The sequence below is a fragment of the Lepidochelys kempii genome, chromosome 5 (assembly GCF_965140285.1).
Source record: "Lepidochelys kempii isolate rLepKem1 chromosome 5, rLepKem1.hap1, whole genome shotgun sequence".
NCBI classification, from domain to species: domain Eukaryota; kingdom Metazoa; phylum Chordata; order Testudines; family Cheloniidae; genus Lepidochelys; species Lepidochelys kempii.
Genome location: NC_136384.1, coordinates 102,253,757 through 102,272,262, shown reverse-complemented (window position 1 = coordinate 102,272,262; position 18,506 = coordinate 102,253,757). Strand labels below are relative to the sequence as shown.

Here is an 18,506-nt window from a genome sequence, read left to right as displayed (position 1 = left end):
TAGTGAGAAGCTCAGGGAGACTCAGTGGCAGAGCTACTGTTAACACCATAGACATGAGCTTTTTGTTCAGTTTCTAATTGTATTTTCATAGTAGGTGTTTGGTTAAGGTCCCAGGTGTAGATGCCTGCCTTTGTTGTATTACTGTGTTACTACTTAATCACTCAGCTTTATTTTTGGAAATGTATATATTTAATACCATCCCTTTTCCCTAATCTCCTGTCTCTCTCGGTGTCCATCTTTACACATGGTACAGAACAAAACCACAAGTTGCAGAAATAATTAAAAGCTTTAAAGGTGAGGTAAAAAAAATGCTCCGCCATTCTGAAGCATCTGCCGTGGTAGAATATGCATACAATGATAAAGCCATCCTGGAGCAAAGGATCATGCTAGCAGAAGAGCTCTATGGGAACACGTTCCAAGTTTATAAGGTAACGTTTGGTCCTTCCTCCGCTTCTGTCTATGATATTTTATTCATGATGTTGCTGTGTCATTCCCTTATCTGCTATCCTTAAGTTAATTTGTGTCCTGAAGTACGGCCCCCCTGTAAACTTGTTTTTTCATGTTTCAGATTCATGTTTAACAGCACATTTCCATTATGTATTAGTGGGTTTTTGCTTTCATTTAACTTAGGCTGGGGTTTTTCAAAGGAGCATAAATAAATTGGGCACCCAAATCCCTCAGGCTCCTTTGAAAATCTCATCCCTCGTTGACTTAACTGTCTTCCCCATCATCCTATTCAACACCAAATCTATTATGTAAGTGACAAAAGTAACCTTTTAATTGTTCAATGTGAAGTCTGTAAATTAACCTGGAGTGGAAAAAGTCAACCATAAACTAGCCAAGCATTTAGAAAATAACATTTGAGAGAGATTTTGCTTCCTGACACAAATATATTGAATATAAAGAAAAATTACCACTTGCATTTACTACTCTGATTCAGATACATTTAAATTTTAAGAACAACTTGTCTTCTGAGCCAATAGGATTTATTTTCCCTTGACAAATCATCTTTTTATTTGTTTTACTAAAATCTTTTGCTGCATCATCAGAGATGTGCAAAATTTCCCCTGGCTATGAATGCATAATGTTAGCTGGGAATAAAACGAACCCTAAAGATATAAATTAAACATGCAGTATACATTTTTTTTGTCTCTTCCGTCTCCCCCCCCCCCCCCCCCCACAATTGCCTGTGCAACATTTGTGAGTGTGTTCTTAGTTTGAAATTCAGTATTTTTGCCCTTATGTTTTCAAATTGCAGTAATTACTCTCTTTATCCTAATGTGGAAACAAAAGTAACAAATGTACATGTTAGAGAAGGAGCACTGGATGAAGTGTCACAGGATAAAAAGGTTTATTAGGAATTCTAATGTTTCCAGACTTAAGGGTGTGGGAGTCCATTCTCTGTACAGATACCAGATTTAACAACTGACCTGGAAAATCATTTCACTTTCTTCTGAAGCCAAGAATCCTAATATTGCAAGATGTGAGTTCTTCAAAGCTTTGGTTTCATGATGATTTGTAGCATATTCCTTAATAAAGACTTCCAACTCTTTTTTCCCCTTCCTTTTAATGAGATGCTGGTCAGTGGAATATCTGTCTTATCAGCTGGCTCTGCTAAGAGCAGCTTCCCTTGGAATAGTTACCAGTGTGAATTGATGGGCTGTCAAGTCTCTCATATTTGATGGACCAGCATAGTCTTGGATAGGAAAATTCCAGGAGGTTTCCTCTTTCTGTTCTGTTGGATAGTAATTTATAATTCAACTGATGTGTTGCCATGCCTAGCACTGATGCTTTGAAATCTTAAAGGGAGAAAGGCACATCAATATATGTACTTAGCATGTTGCCTTTGGCTGAGTCTCTTATTTCCGCATGTAATGCCTGACAGTGTTATGAATATCTGGGATTATATGTTGTTAGTGTAGAAGTGTAGATCAGTTTGTTTGCTTTTGTTTAGTTTTTAAATTATAACTGTTTTAGGCATCTTTAAAATGGTGTAACTTAATTTTGTTTAAACCCACACAAAACTAAATTAAGATATGAAGGTTGTTGCATATACTGTGAGGTGTTTTTCCTTCTCAAATTGTGAATGGATGATGAAGAAAACTTTTCTTTAGAACCTGAAAAGCAGCAGTAATTTAAACCTGGTGTGGGTTGTTTTCATTTCAGTCCCCAGTTCACCCTACACTGGACAAAGTATTAGAGGCTCATCCTGAAAAGCAAGAGGCCATTATGGATGAAATGAAACAGATTCTTACCCCAGTGGCACAAAAGTAAGGATGCAAATAACTTTCTGAAGACAAGACATGACAATCAGAGCAAATTGTGTGGGGAGGGGGGGATATTGTGGTCACAGTGCAAAAAATACTGTTTGCTTTCCTGTTCAGCCACATTTACTACTGCAGCCATAGTGACTGACTGTAATTCCACCCACGAGGAATTCTAAATCAGTGTATGACATATTTCTCACATACTAGGCTATCAGAAGACAATTCATGCAGTTCTCATTAAAAACTCTGAAAATTCCAGGTATATTTTATACTACAGCCTTTTTAAAAAAGGAAACAACCTACAGAATTAAGCAGCTTAGTATTTCTTTATAAAGGAGAATCAGGCAGACTGACCCAATGGTCTCTTGAAAAAACATCTCTCAAGGTGTGCAAAAGTGCAGTTCTTGATTGACTCCTCCACACTTCAGAAGAACTGTTTTTGTTGTTGCCTCTAAGAATACTTTGTCTATGACACTTAGCTGATACAACCAGCAGCCCTAATGAGGCAACTTCTCTTCCTCGCTCTGACTGACTTCCTGAACTGAAAGAGCATCCTAATATTTTCTGCATCATAAGACAGATAACTGCTAGCTACAGTTAGACCAGAGGAAATGAAATTGTGTGTTTTGAAAGGGTGTGTGACTTTCTTGTCTTTCCCCCCCCACTCCTCTTGATACACAGGGAGGCTGTGATAAAGCACTCACTGGTACATAAAGTATTTTTGGACTTTTTCATCCATGCTCTCCCAAAACAAAGATCTGTAAGTATTTCTAAAGTGACTTAAGTATAAATGTTTTAATTTCTTGCAGTAATTTTTATTAAGTAACTAGAGTTTTGTTAAATGCCCCAGATAGTGAACTAGGTGGGATACTCAGCACATACGTGTTTTTGCTGGGTTTTTTGTGTGTTGTGTTTAGGTTTCCTGAAGTACCAATTCACTAATTCCTTCCTTCTGAAACACTGGCCTGACTCTTGATTCTGTGCTTTGGAGATCTGAAACAAATACCAAAAAGTTATTAAACATTAAAATTATGGTGATAAGCCTCTTTATCTTGTTTTAGGTGACAACCTTAAACAAGGATCTTATTGATAGGATATCCTTATTTTTATTTTGCTGCAGGTTATCTTTAAAACAAACATTCAAATAATTTATTTGAGTAATAATTACAAAAATATACTATTTAGGAATTTTTATAGCAACAAGAAATACTCTTGTTCTTCATTATTACGCGTATACTTAGTTAGGTTGAAGTCCCTTAATGTACATGAGCGTTGTCATCTTGACTGGAAGTTTCTTTCTACCTATGAAGATGCTAGGAGATGGAGAAATATGTCAGTAATGCATAGTAATTTGATGTTTGTAGCTGTGGTGATCCCAGGATATTATAGAGACAAGGTGGGGGAGGTAATATCTTTTAATGGACCAACTTCTGCGGGTGAAAGAAACAAGCTTTCGATCTACACTGAGCTCTTCTACCTGAAGAAGAGCTCAGTGTAGCTGAGAAGCTTGTGTCTTTCACCCGCAGAAGTTGGTCCATTAAAAGATATTATCTTAGCCACTATGTGTGTCTAGTAATTTCATGGTTACTATGCATTCTCACAATAAAACAATATTTTGTCCCATTGTGTACAACAAATATTTTTAATGAGATTTCACAATAAATTTTGCAATAACTAAAAAAGCAGTTCCCATAATAACTGAAATGAATGTCTTTTTGAAAGTGTGCAGTGTGTTAGGGGGCTTATTCCTTCACCCATTTACTTCCCTGGTCCTTCTCGCATGAACAGAGAGCAACAATACCCGAAGTCCAAAGGTGCAAACAATTCGATGTTTATTGGGGTGAACTTCCAGCAAGCATGATTCCAGTTTCCTTCCTTAGTATCCTCCTTCCCAGCTCTGACACCACAGAGCCTTACACCTGTGTCCCTGTTCCCATTCCTACCCTTAGCCAAACATGATTCCAACTTCCTTACTCCCATTCCCTGTTCCCATTTCCCCCTTTAGCAAAACATGATTCCAATTTTCTTACCCCCATTCCCTGTTCCCATCTCACACACCCACATGCCCACCCCCACCCACACCCCCATTCCCTGTTCCCATCTCACACACCCACATGCCCACCCCCACCCACACCCCCATCACTTCCTCATTGACTACAGATTATATAGTAAAACTTGAGTTCTGCTTAGCTATACCTTAACCAATCATTTTCCTGAAATTTAACTAACCAATCCTAACATATTGTAACATGATTATGTAACCAATTATATCCCACCACCTTAATTAGTTTACGCCTAGCAAAATTAATTATACAGCAGACAGGAACAATCACAGAACCAGACAGAGATTATACAGACAAACAACAGCAAAGTGGGAACTATAATGACAAGACAATACAGAAGTGACGATTTCACATCCCAGCTATTGATAAGTGAGTTCTTGCCAGACAGGATGCTATCAAACTAAGTTTCCTTTTACATTTTCTAGGCACTTCCCTTTCTCTGGAGGTGATAGGAATACAATCCTGTCCTGATAGTGCCTAACAGCCCAATAGCACCTTATTTCAATGTGACTAGTTTGGAATGTGAGGATGTGACCGTTCGCTTCCCAGCTTATGGCTGCCTCTGCTGCTTAGCCAAAGGCCTTAGCCTAAGAACAGGGCCTCAGACTGTCACAGTAAGAGAAGGCCCTTACACCAGCAGACAGTGATTTTGATTCTTTCTTTTATACCTCTATCACTAGCCAAGTGATAAGAATACACCTAAATTCTTAGAGTATAGGCCTTTACAGACAGGCCTGAATATCTATATCCTAACACAGTGATTCTTTAATAATTGGTCCAAAGGTAACTTACTTGCAGTGGTGGTTCTCTAAAAGTGACAATAGGTCTTGATTCTACACTCTGGAGTCTACAGCAAAGACTTTATTGGTGCAGGAGCAGGGCCATACTATGTAAATGGCTGCTTACCCTCCTGCCCATCCTTCCTTTGAAATTTTTCACATCCTATACCAAGATGTTCAGACTCTTGACTTAAGAACCTACAGAGGTTCTAACACATTAACTCCTTTCCAGTCACCGTGCTTGTGATTACAGTTTTGAGAGGGGAAGTCTAAGCATATGTCTATGCTGCATCAACACAGCTACTGCGCTTCAGCAATGCCACTGTCATGCAGATGCTTCCTATGTTGATGAAATTATTTTTCCATTGAGGTAGGTAAGCCATCTCCAAGAAATAGTAACTAGGTTGATGGGAGAATTCTTCTGTCAGCCTACTTTCATCTGCGGTGGGGTTAGTTCAAATGAACTGTGTTGCACAGGGCTCAAAATTTTTCACAGCCTTGAGCGCTGTAGCTAGGTCGACTTTACTTTTACATGTAGACTAGGTCAAAGAAATTTCTACGTCTTTAGGATCCTTTTGATGCCAATTATATAGGCTAGCGCAACGCAAGAGTGTGGCTCCAGGCACAGTGATAGTCTTCACAGGGTTACAGGCAAAATATGTATCTCTTCTCTAAGACTCTTCTCAAAAAACAAATCCCCTAATTATTTTTTCTTCCTCAGGAAATGATTGAAGCAATCAGAGAAGCAGTAATCTACCTGGCACATACACATGATGGAGCCCGTGTAGCCATGCATGCTTTATGGCATGGTACACCCAAGGTACAGTATGCATTTTAGCCTACACGCCCCTATGCCATAGGTTATTAATTGGCTCTGCTGTCGTTGGAAACTTTGATTTTGTTTGTGTCCGAGGCTGCTGTGTATTGCTTTTTCCCGTGATCTTTACACTAATGCAATTACCCTGTGTAGATTACTTTGTTAGAGTATGCATGAAAATGGGCCAAACATGTCCCTGACCTATTAGCAAATGTAATCTTTGTATTTGAGGGTGGAAATGGCCACACACAATTTTTTACAAGGAAAAACTCCTTTTTAAAAAAAAATAATAATTTTTATGGAGGCCGCCAGATAGTGCTTTTAACTTTTTGAATATGTTACAGTTCCCTCAGTATCTATCCCTTAGATTTCCTGTAGCTGGAGGAAATTTGGAGGTGGGGAAAGAATGGTAAAGAAGCTCATAATGTAGAACATGATTAACTTCAGAATGTAAAAACTTCAAAAGCTTAAAATTATAAATAAACTGAAAGGCTTCTCTACTTGCCAAGACTGGTGTTTAGGGTTTCTCCTTCAAGAGTTGATGATATGTCAAGCTATGTAAGGGATAACATTTACTCGCTCTGCTTTAAGTGTTAGGGATGTAAGGAGTGCTTTCAGAAATTTACATGGAACCTATGTCTACACAGCAGCAGGGAGTGTGCTTTTCAGCACAAGTAAATGGACATATACTAGCTCTGTTTGGTCTTTTTAGTGCACTCACTCAATGTAGCCGCAGCAGCATCTCAGGCTAACCATCTAAGTATGTACTGGGTGGTTGAGTGGGCTTGTACTTGGGCAGCTAGCTTGTACCATAGAAGCTACACTGCTATTTTAGTGCACTATCTGTGCTGGAAAGCATGCTCCCAGCTGCTATGTAGACATACCTTAAGTGAAAAGAAATAAAGTTACATACATTTTTTTTTAAATGAACTTGTAATTTAAGTCTACCTACCTTGCTAGGGCATGGCCCTTAAGTAGAATGGTAAAAAGGGACAGAGCAGTGGCTGAAGGGCCAAAAATGAAGGCCGGAGAGGAAGTCTTTTGGAAGATATGCTCCTAGTGAAGCCTCTTTAGAACAGAGCCCCTGCTGATGCATAGTTTAGGAGCCTTGCTGAGCAGATGTCTGCCCTAGAGGGGGAGTTGAGGTATGTGGGATAAGAGTTCCCTCTGGTTTTATGTAGGAGTTGTGCCACAGTGAACTGACTATCTAGGAATGGGGGGATTGGCAGACTGACCTTCTCCTGTACACAGCAGGAAATCAGGAGCTAGGGGATGTCCATTAGGCAAGCAGCCTTTACCTTTATGTAATTTGATAACAGCTGCTCTTTCTTAGTTCTCCCCTAAGCCAGCCCAATCTTGCAGAAAACCCCAGGGTTTCTCTACTGTGCTGAGTCTTTCCATAGAATTTGGGTCTAACATTTCACAGTCTCAGTTGCAAAAGTAATGCTTATAATAGTAATTTCTTCTTTTTAAGAAATGATCTGAAATTAAACTCGTATAAAGAAGCTGCAGATAGCAACTTAATTATTAAATTATTGACAAAGGCTTACTAATGTTTCTCCCTCTTCTTTTGGATAGGACAGAAAAATAATTATGAAAACCATGAAGACGTATGTTGAAAAAATAGCTACCGTGAGTGTTTATAAACCTTATGTTGAAGTAGTCACTGAAGCATTTTCATAACTGTCACATCATTCCCAGTTTACAAAATATCAATTTGAATTTACTCTGAAGTTAGAACAAACTGTGAAACTGCAGTCTTGATAGTAAACTTAGACTTATAATACTGATCCTTAACTGTATCAAATGTTAATATACATTTTTGTAGAAAGAGCCTTGCAAGAATAAAAAGCACACTAGCTGGGGTTGTATTTTGTGCTAGTAAAATATCTTACTAGTACCCAGTATTCTGTATTTCCTGCGCCTTGTGCAGGTGCTGCACATCTATTATCTTTCTAATTTTTTTTCAAAATATTTTTCTCTTGTTACTGTGTGAAATACTCAAAGAAACAAAATGGGACGCTCACATTGATACTATTTTACACATTGTACTGTTACAAAGTAAAGAAATGGGGGGAAAGATCATTTTTCTCAGTCTCTTTATGTTCTAGTAATTGTAGGTGTCACAACGGTGAAAGATTTAAAAAAACTTCAAACAGAAGTGTCTATTTGCTTAATCGGGCACATTGATGGAATTGGACTGTAACGTCTCAGGAAACAGATCTAGGTATTGTGGATAAATCATTGAAGATGTCTGTTTCCACAGTAGCATTCTAAAGGGCAAATAAGATAAACTGTATTAAGAAGGAAGTAGGGAAATATACCAAAGCCACAGTGGTAAAATCTCATATTGCAGGGAATCTTGGTTGCCTCTTCTTTAAGGAATAGAATAATTATGCATTTAGTCCAGTATCCTGTCTTCCGATAATGGCCACTGCCAGATGCTTCAGAGGGAACAAGCAAAACAGAGCAATTATCACATGATCCATCCCTTCCCGTCCAGTCTCATCATCTTGCAGTCAGAGTTTAGGGACACCCAGAGCATGGGGTTGAATCCCTGATCATCTTGGCTCGTAGCCATAGTTGGACCTATCATCCATGAACTTATCTGATTCTTAATTGAACCCATTTATAGTTTTGGCCTTCGCAATATCCCGTGGCAACAAGTTCCACAGGTTGACTCTGCATTGTGTGAAGTACTTACTTTTGTTTCTTTTAAACCAGCTGTCGCTTAATTTCGTTGGATGACCCCAGTTCTTGTGTTATGTGAAGGGGTAATTAACACTTCCTTATTTACTTTCTCCATACCATTCATGATTTTTATAGACTTTTATCATATCCACCATTAGTCATCTCTTTTCCAAGCTGAACAGTTCCAGTGTTTCTCTCCTCATATGGAAGCTGTTCCATATCCTTAATCATTTTTGTTGCCCTTCTCTGTACTTTTTCCATTTCTAATGTTTTTTTTTTTTTAGATGAAGTGACCAGAACTACACTCAGTATTGCAGGTGTGGGTGTACCATGGATTTATTTATTTAGTGGCATTATATTTACCGTCTTATTATCTATCCCTTTCCTAATGGTTGCTAACATTGTCAGTTGTTTTTTTTGACTGCCGCTGCACATTGAACAGAGATTTTCAGAGAACTATCCACAATGACTCCAAGATCTTTCTTGAGTGGCAACTGCTAATTTAGACCCCACCATTTTGTATATATAGTTGGGATTATGTTTTCCAATGTGCATCACTGCATTTATCAACATTGAATTTCATCTGCCATTTTGTTGCCCAGTCACCCAGTTTTGTGAGATCCCTTACTCAAGTTCAAAGCAAAAGAGTAACAATCTTGAGTAATTTAGTACCATCTACAAATGTTATCACCTTGCTGTTTACCCCTTTTCCCAGATTATTTATGAACATTAAACAGCACTAGTCCTAGTACAGATCCCTGGGTTACACAAAAAGAAAAGGAGTACTTGTGGCACCTTAGAGACTAACAAATTTATTTGAGCATAAGCTTTCGTGAGCTACAGCTCACTTCATCAGATGCATCTGGGTTACACAGTTGTTCATGTCTCTCCATTTTGAAAATTGACCATTTATTCCTGCCTTTTGTTTCCTATCTTTTAACCAGTTACTGATCCAAGAGAGGACCCTCCCTTTTTTCCCATGACTGCTTATTTTGCTTAAGAGCCTTTGGTGAGGGGAGCTTGTCAAAAGTCCAAGTATACTATGTCCACTGGATCACACTTACACACACATTTGTTGACCCCCTCAAATAATTCTATTAGATTGTTGGCGCATGATTTCCATTTACAAAAGCTGTGTTGACTCTTCCCCTATCATGTTCATCTGTGTCTAATAATTCTATTCTCCAGTATAGTTTCTACCAGTTTACCTGGTACTGAAGGTAGGCTTATTGGCCTGTAATTGCCGGGATTGACGCTGGATCCTTTTTTAAAAATTGGTATCACATTAGCTATCCTCCAGTCATCTGGTATGGAAGCTGATTTAAGTGATAGGTTACATACACAGTTAATAGTTCTGTAATTTCATTGAGTTCCTTCAGAACTCTTGTGTGAATACCATCTGGTTCTGGTGACGTATTACTGTTTAATTTATCAGTTTGTTACAAAATCTCCTTTAATGACACCTCAATCTGGGACAGTTCCTCAGATTTGTCACCTAAAAAGAATGGCTTAGATGTGGGAATCTCCCTCACATCCTCTTCAGTGAAGACCAATGCAAAGAATTCATGTAGCTCAGGGGTGGGCAAATTTTTTGGCCTGAGGGCCACATCGGGTTTCTGAAATTGTACGGAGGGTTGGTTGGGGAGGCTGTGCCTCCCCAAACAGCCAGGCATGGCCTGGCCCCTGCCCCCTATTGACACCCCTAAATGTCTCATCCATGCATTGAGACCCTGCAGTTCTGCGTGTCGAACTGGAAGCATTGCAGAGACTGCTTCCATGGAGATCCTGGACATTAATCTGTTACCTAGCAGCATAAATTTGGCCTTCAGGACCTCTCTCCTACATTTCCCTATGTCATTGGTACCTACATGTACCATGGCCACCGGCTCCTCCCTGGCACCAAACATAAGTCTGTCCAGATATCTCGAGATCTGTAACTGTCACATCCAGCAGGCAATTCACCATGCAGGTCTCCCAGTCATCACAAACCCAACTATCTATATTTCCAACAATCGAATCCCCCATTACTATTACCTATCTCTTTCTAATAAGTGGGGTTTCCTGCCCAAGAGAGAGATCTTCACTGTGAGAGGATACCATGACATCATCTGGAAAGAGGGAGGATTCCAACTACAGGATCATTTCCTTCTGCTCCAGTTTGATATTGTCCTCTGTAAAATTTCCTTCCTCAACAGCACAGAGGCTATCAGACTGGGGGTGGGACCACTCTGCTGTGTCCCGGAAAGTCTCATCTACACACCTGTCTGTCTCCTTCATATCCTCCAGTTCAGCCACTCTGGCATCAAGAGTCCATACTTGGTCTCTGAGAGCCATCAGCTTGTTTTCTGGGTTTAGGGTTTTTTTGGCGCGCACGCGTGTGTGTGTGTGGCCTACGTTTAGAGAATGTTAGGTGTATCTGGCTTTCACACTCCCTCGCAAAACTCCCAGGTTTGCTGCTGCTGTTCACTAGCTCTGCTGGTCACATAGGACTGGCTTTTTAAACCCCTGTTCTCCCCAAGTAGCCCTGCCTGCTAGTTAACGGATTCTAAAGGATTAGGGATCAAAGTCTCATTAAAATACTCTCAGCCTTGTCTACCAGACCACTAGGCTCTGCACATGGTCCCCCAAACAGACCACAATATAAGCTTCTTTCAAGCAGGCACACAGCAAGCAAACTTACCCAAAGAGTCATGTAGTCACACCTGCTTCACCTGGAGAACTCCTTCACAGAACTCCCCTGTTTGCTGCTCCTTTTCACTAGCTATTATGACACATGCTTCAGAGAAAAAGCTAGCTGCCATCTGGAATCATGAAGAAATCTTTCCTTCTCCATCTGCCTTCTTCCACAGTATCATATTCAGTTTGGAGAATTATTAGAATAATAACTTTTATTTGAAGCATCCAGCTTTGGCCACTAATGGATGTGACTTGTTGGTCTGTTTCAGTATAGAAGCTCCTGTTTTGTTAGATGAAAAAGTCTATAGTATATACATATATGAATCACTTTGAGAGAGGCAACATGTAGCTAATAGTTAAGAACTGTGTCAAGACCTACTGGTTGTGCTCTTAAGGAAGTTGGTGGAAAGTATCTCATTGACATCTATGGGAGTTGGGTCTTGCCCTTATCCTGTAGGTTTGGATTTCACTGAGATTTGCTCCCAGAAATCTGGTGAGAGATGTTGACTGTAAGGTAAATCTACTGGAGAAATGAAATTTTATTTTTTATTCTGTAAAGCAAATCTTCGGCCTCAAATGGATGGGTATTCATAGAATCCAGTTGAGAGTTATTGAGAGTGCAGCATGCTGCACAGCTGTCTAGACAGGGAAATTCATCAGTGTATAGAGACAGCTCTGATTTTTATCACTTTTGTTTTAAACAAGATGCTTTTATTATAAATGTTGCCTCCAGAAAATAATTTTATGTCATAGGACTACTTCAGCCAGTCATTAGAGGAAATCATTCATCAGATCTCAGTGTAGTTTTTTTGCAATTTGGACAAGTTTTCATCACAGCTAACATTTAGGAAATGATATTGTATGTGGGGCAGCATTGCATATCTCTAAACCTTCTTGATGCCCTGCCCTTACAGGGTGAATTCTCTCACTTGGTCTTGCTGGCAGCATTTGATTGCATTGATGATACCAAGCTCATGAAACAGCTAATCATATCTGTAAGTAGTTGAATTTTCCTAACATATTCTATTAAATGTTACCAGTGCAATTAACAAAAGAGGTCATTCATACTTAGGATACTAATATATTACTTTCCTAGCCAGGTTTTCAAACGTTGTTTGTCTTCAGTTTTCTCTATCTTTATTTCAATGCATAGAGCAACTATTATGATTTTTCTTTGCATGAGGAGACCTTGGTGAAGGACTACACTTTTGAATGTTTATGTAATTTATATCCCCTTTACTACAGTCTTCAAACTAGATCTAAAATCGGCTGGAAACCCTACTTTGTACTTCTGCTGACTTAGCTAGGGACTAGTTGTACTAGAAATTTAAAGTATATTGAACTTCATTTCATTTATTGACTTTACAAAATTCTGGACTTTTTCAACTGAAATTCTTCAAAATAGACTGCAAGTAATAGATGACTTTGAGAGCTCTCGCTAGTTCAACTAAGTTTCTTCAGTGCTAGAAGACTTTGTCGAAAAAATATTTCATTTGACCCATCTAAGGATTACACCGAGAGCACTACGTGTAATGTAGTGCAACATTCTTACTGTGCAACATTGTATTGTAATGAAGATTTGTCTTTGGTAGAAATGTAGTGCAAATTGAAAAATAACATTAAGTTCTGGGATTTCTCAAAGTGATAGAGATTTGTATTAAACTGCTAAGAGAAGTTGAAGAAACCTGGCCCAATACCTGGGAAAGGTGTAGTTTATTTTGAACAAGAAAATTCAAAGATTTTTGGTTCAGGTGAACAAAACATTAATCTGAGATAATGCCCGAGAGCTTGAAGTATCGACATAGTAGGTCAAACTAGCTGAACAGAGTAAGAAAAGAAGGAAATAGGAACATCGGATTATCAGTAAGGTCTAAAAATCAGCTCTTCTGATTAAAAATGAAGACGAATGGTTATTAGAGAGATGGCACTATGTACCAGAGAGTAGGCAATGTGGTTTGACATGTAAAAGTCAAACTTAAAATTGGCTAAAGAATATTACAGTTTTTCAGGGCAAGTGCACCTGTATTTCTGCTCCATGGCCCACTAAGGGCAACCAACTTTATGGTTTCAACTCCCAGTTATCACCTCTCTTGGGTGGTGATGCTTGTTGTACTCCTCCTGACTGGACGCTGCACAGCTCCCTGCCTTACATTATGATATCCCCAGCTAGCCAGACTGCCTAAAAAAGCCAACGCCTGTGGTTTGCTTTCTCTCTGGGGGCCCTGACCAGTGTATTGCCCACAAGTATACGTTACCACACAGCTTCTTCTAAGCAAGTACATCTATTCCTAAGGTAGAAGCATTACAGAGAAAACATATTAAAACAATAAACGAACCTACACGCATGTGAAAAAACTTACCAGAACTTACCCCAAACTCCAGCCTTGGCCTCTGGTCAGTTTCAGTTCTTCAAAACCCACAACTGGCTTTTCCCCTTTGAATAGAAGTTCATCTCTCTTAGCTCCAGAACAGAGGCTGGCAGATCAGCTGTTTCTTTACTGATCTTGGCCTTCTGTAATAGATAATCAGCTGACAATGATCCTCTTCTCAGTGCATAGCTTCAAAAGGCTGGGTTTTTGCATAACTCAAGTTGGGAATTTGCTTTAACTTCTCCCTAAGAATTCCACAGGAAATCAACTTAAAACTTATTGTCCCCAAAGTCCATACTTTTTCTTGCAAATTTTCAGTATAGTCTTTTGAGCTCCCAGGTGTCTCATTTGTCATATCTACCCCCTAGAGCAGGAGTTCTCAATCTTTTTCTCTGAGTCCCTCATCTTCCCTCTGCCCCCCGCCCGCCAACATGCTATAAAAACTCCATGGCCCACCTGTGCCACAACAACTTTTTTCTACATATAAAAGCCAGGGCTGGTGTTAGGGATAGCAAGCAGGGCAATTGCCGGAGGCCCCACAAAGCTAAGTTGCTCAGACTTCAGCTTCAGCCCTGGGTGGTGGGGCTTCATCTTTCTTGCCTGGGTCCCAGTGCATCTAATGCTGGCCCTGCTTGGCAGACCTGAAACCAGGCCCCTGGTTCAGAACTGCTGCCTAGAGAAGTTGCATATGATCCCAGCCCACAATGATACATCATACAGTAAGGCCTTCCAGGAATATTTCAGGAAATTGCCATATCTGTCGCAAATGTATCTCAGCCTTCTAGAGATGAATTAGATCTCATATAGAAATGAATCTAACAAGCCTCTACAGTGAAAAGAATGTTCAAAAAAAAACAAACCACTCCTTGGGATGCTAAGAAAATAAATCTTTATTACTGGGAAGTCACAATGCTATGGTGTTTGACAGAACTAGTCTCTGCTTTTGTAGTGTTACAAAATTTGAATCCCTATGTGGCTTGCTGGCTGTTAGGGAACTAAGGGAAAGTTACTTTTTCTAAAGGGCAAAAGGAAAGCCTTTATTCCAGTCAACTCTTTTGGCTACACCGAGCCCTAATCCTAGATCCAAAAAACATCTCTGCTTCTTTCGGCCCTGATGGTTGGAACTGTAAATTGGGCTAGCCACATGTCTGGACTTAAGATTTGAGTAAAAAAGCTCTCATTCATGGTGGTAATAGACGCAAAGTCTGTATCTAGTCTCTTAAAGATTGCAATATGGAAGGTGTTGGCAACGAGACATTACACAACTGTGTTTCTTAAATTTTTCTTGAGTATTTTTCTATGGTCCTATAACAAAAAGCCACAAAATTCTCTAATACAGAATTTATTAAAAATAACTAGGGTTATGCTTTTGTTTCAGTGAACAAAGAAGTAGTTATGGTCTTGAAAACTTATGTAATGTATATTGATTTCAGACTCAAGATGAATATATTGTCTTTATTATGTTAAGTCAATATGACCATCAAGATACCTTTGTTACTAAATTAGCCATTTCAGATGACTACTACGTTGAGTTTTGAAGTACTCTGTTTGTCTTTGTTGGCTGGTTGATTCTGATGTACAGTGTAAGTGACATTCATGCAGTAATGTTCAAGCCTCAGTCCTAACCCCTAGTGAGAAGAGAATACATGTTTTATTGCACAGAGAATACACTCTGGCCAAGGCCTGAAATGTGAAGACTACAGAAATGAGAAGTGCAATAACTAATCCAGAAGCCAGTGCCAGATTAATACTTTGGATATCCTAAAGCAGTGTGTGTAAAATGTGCACATTTTTCCACAAAACAAAATTTTACCTGCTTTTGTGCATTTTCTTCATATTTTAGGTAATAACAGTCTTGCTGTCTTCTGCCCAGCCCTCCCACCCCCCCGCACAGAACATAACCTTTATTAGCATGTGTTTTGGGAGACAAAGGGTGAAGAGGTACTGGTTCAATTGTTCACTTCATCTTTTACCAGCTGTTGTTGAAGCATTTCCTTGCTGGAAACCAGGGATTTTAAGAGATTTTGAAAAGCAGAAGGGTTACTTACAAACAGTATGGACATAAAATATACTGAAATTGCCCAGAGCTCTGTAACACCATCCCTTTTGTTTCAGAAAATATAACTGAAATGTGCATTAATATTTTCCTTAAGTCTGCTGTAACAGTCTTTGAAAACTCTTTGGCTAACGTACAGGGTATTAATTCTTCTGCAATGTCCTGCAATTGGAAGGCAAAATCATATTGCCAACTTAAAACAAAATGTGTACACACAAAGCAGGAAGAACAGAACATGAACACACAGAAAACGTAGTGCTGGTAATAGATACTTCTTTTTGAATATATAGGCACTCTTCAATAAAACAAAAAATCGTGGCCTATCAATGAGTTTTTTCGACACGCCTCTAGGGACACATGTGCGTTGTGCACCAGCATTCTTGTTTATGTAATGATTTTTCCTAGCCAGCCATTAATCCCTAGGAAATGCCCTCTGTATTTGTTACTAATGCTTCAGTAAACTACAAGTGATAATGGTTATTCTCCTAGCAGAAATGTGGCTTACTTTGTTACTTACAATTAATTATTGCTGATGGATGTTCTCTGCCTAGCTGAATTCAGGATAACTTCTTTGTCTTCTTCCCCATCCTCAACTGTCCTTTGCATGCTGGCTGCTGCACGGATGAACAATTGGTTGATAATCACACCTGATGACTCGTGGTGTTGGCTATAACTGGGTGCTGTGATAATGTGTTCCCTTCCACCTTTTGTCTGTTGGGATTGTAACTTCTTTGGGGAGAAGTCTGTCTCTTACTACATTTTTGTACAGCACCTCGCACAATGGGGCCCTGATTTCAGGAAGTCTGAACACTATGGTAATGCAAATAATAATTTTTACTTCTATTTTATCTTCCATCCAAGGATATCAGAGCATTTTACAAACAAAAATCAAATATCAAAACTTGATCTCATTCAGCACTATACATTGACAAACTCCACCTAGACGTTATACACTGGGTTTTGAATTGTATCATGTAACTATAAATTATGACCTCTCTTTCCCCAGCTTTCAGTCTGAAAGTACTCAGACCAGGTTTGTTGCTGAAAAGTATTCTTCCAGGAGTGTGTTATTGATGTTTGTGTATATTTACAGGAGATAAGTGGTTCTTTGCCCAATATTGTAAACAACAAATATGGAAGGAAGGTCCTGTTGTACTTGCTAAGTCCAAGGGATCCTGCACATTTCTTACCAGAGATTGTCAAAATTCTGCAACAGGGAGATGGAAATGCTTACAGGTAACTAAAATGCATAACTGGCAGGCTGAAACAATCCATACACGTTTTGCCAACTCCAGCTTTTTGAACAGGACACTTAGTCATTGTTTTTGTTTTTTTGTTTTAAAGACCGTGACAGTTTCTTTATGAAGATCAGTTACCACAATTGGTTTCCAAATAATGTCATTAATTTTGCTGAGTTAATATTTTGCAGTTTGTATAACATTTTATTTCTTCTCACTCTACAAACCCACATACAAACCAAACCACCGAAAGCAAATAAATGTGTCCGCTATCTGACAGAAATCGTAACAGTTGTGATGTGATTTCTGCCTAGATATATACCTAATATATGTGCATAGTGACTGTATTTGGGTTGCAGTAGTATTTCAGCTGTACCAAGGAGAGGACAATTTTTATCCTTTGCTAAACTAGTTGACGTCTCAGAACAGATTTAAAGCTTTTTTTTTTTTTTTTTGGGACATCCATCATTGGTGTTCTAAGTTGTACAAGAGTAAACTTGAAATCTAGCAGTAAAAATGGAAGATTTTAGTTCTAATTCAGCCCCCCCACACAGTCTAATTTAGATAATTTTTTAAAAAGCTGAACTTAGTTTTTCTTAAATAATTAATGCATTGGTCACTTATCTGTATTTCTCCTTTGTGCATCAGCAGCCCTTCTTTATGTGTTGCCTTATTTGAGACCATAATAAACCAGTCTGGCAGGCCCAAGATACACTGTGGGATTTTGAAGGATATTTATTTTGCCATTCTGCTAGTTTAACTGATGCTGATGTTTATTAAATACTGCAGAGATGGCTATTTCACAATGCTTTGTGAACAGTTTTCCTTACACAGTCTCTGTTAAAGCTTTGAGGTGATGACAATGGCAGGACAAATAAGAATTAAAATGAAAGGGTGGAATTAGTGTGTATGGCACATTGGCAATCACCTTGAAAGTTAGACTACTGTGTCACCTGATTGGACACTTTTCTCGTTCTGGTTATTTTTAAAACCTCTGATGGTTATCCAAAGATCATATTAAACTTGATTTGCTGTGGAATACAGAAAAGGGACTGTTGTTTTTTTTTTTAATTTGACCTTTTAATGAGGACATCATCTGTCTAAATAGCAAACATGGATTGAATTTATTTTTACTTGATCCTTTATACAAAACAAGTTTTCTGCAATAATCGGACCAACATATTGTGTATTACTATTTCACCAGTAAAAAAGATTCAGATGTGCGCCGTTGTGAACTTTTAGAAGCCATTTCCCCAGCCTTGTTAGGTTATCTGCAAGAACATGCCCAAGAAATGGTGATGGACAAAGCTACGTGCGTCTTGGTGGCTGATGTTTTAGGATCTGCTCTTGGTGATGTCCAGCCTGCCATGAATGCAATTGCTAGTTTGGCAGCAGAGGAGCTGGTTCCAGGTGGCAAAGATGGGCAGGTAGGTAATGCATCTAACACAGGGCAAGCAGTCGAGATATTGCTGTGAATTTGTTTCCATTGTATCATTTAAATAAATAAGATTTACTACAGTTACCTAACACATGCTTTACTGGCTGCACTC

General features: G+C 39.0%; 1 protein-coding gene across 5 annotated transcripts in view; it reads left to right on the top strand.

The window, feature by feature from the left end:
• Positions 1 to 18,506, top strand: part of PUM3 (pumilio RNA binding family member 3) — a 39,852-nt gene that overhangs the window by 11,451 nt on the left and 9,895 nt on the right. For 4 of the 5 annotated variants that reach the window (XM_073345230.1, XM_073345231.2, XM_073345232.2 and 1 more), the window contains exons 8-15: positions 254 to 428; positions 2,167 to 2,270; positions 2,949 to 3,027; positions 5,831 to 5,929; positions 7,505 to 7,558; positions 12,208 to 12,288; positions 16,812 to 16,954; positions 18,161 to 18,383. In XM_073345230.1, coding sequence (XP_073201331.1) covers positions 254 to 428; positions 2,167 to 2,270; positions 2,949 to 3,027; positions 5,831 to 5,929; positions 7,505 to 7,558; positions 12,208 to 12,288; positions 16,812 to 16,954; positions 18,161 to 18,383 — 958 coding nt within the window. The remainder of the gene's footprint in view (positions 1 to 253; positions 429 to 2,166; positions 2,271 to 2,948; positions 3,028 to 5,830; positions 5,930 to 7,504; positions 7,559 to 12,207; positions 12,289 to 16,811; positions 16,955 to 18,160; positions 18,384 to 18,506) is intronic. The other variant, XM_073345233.1, reaches the window with a different exon arrangement.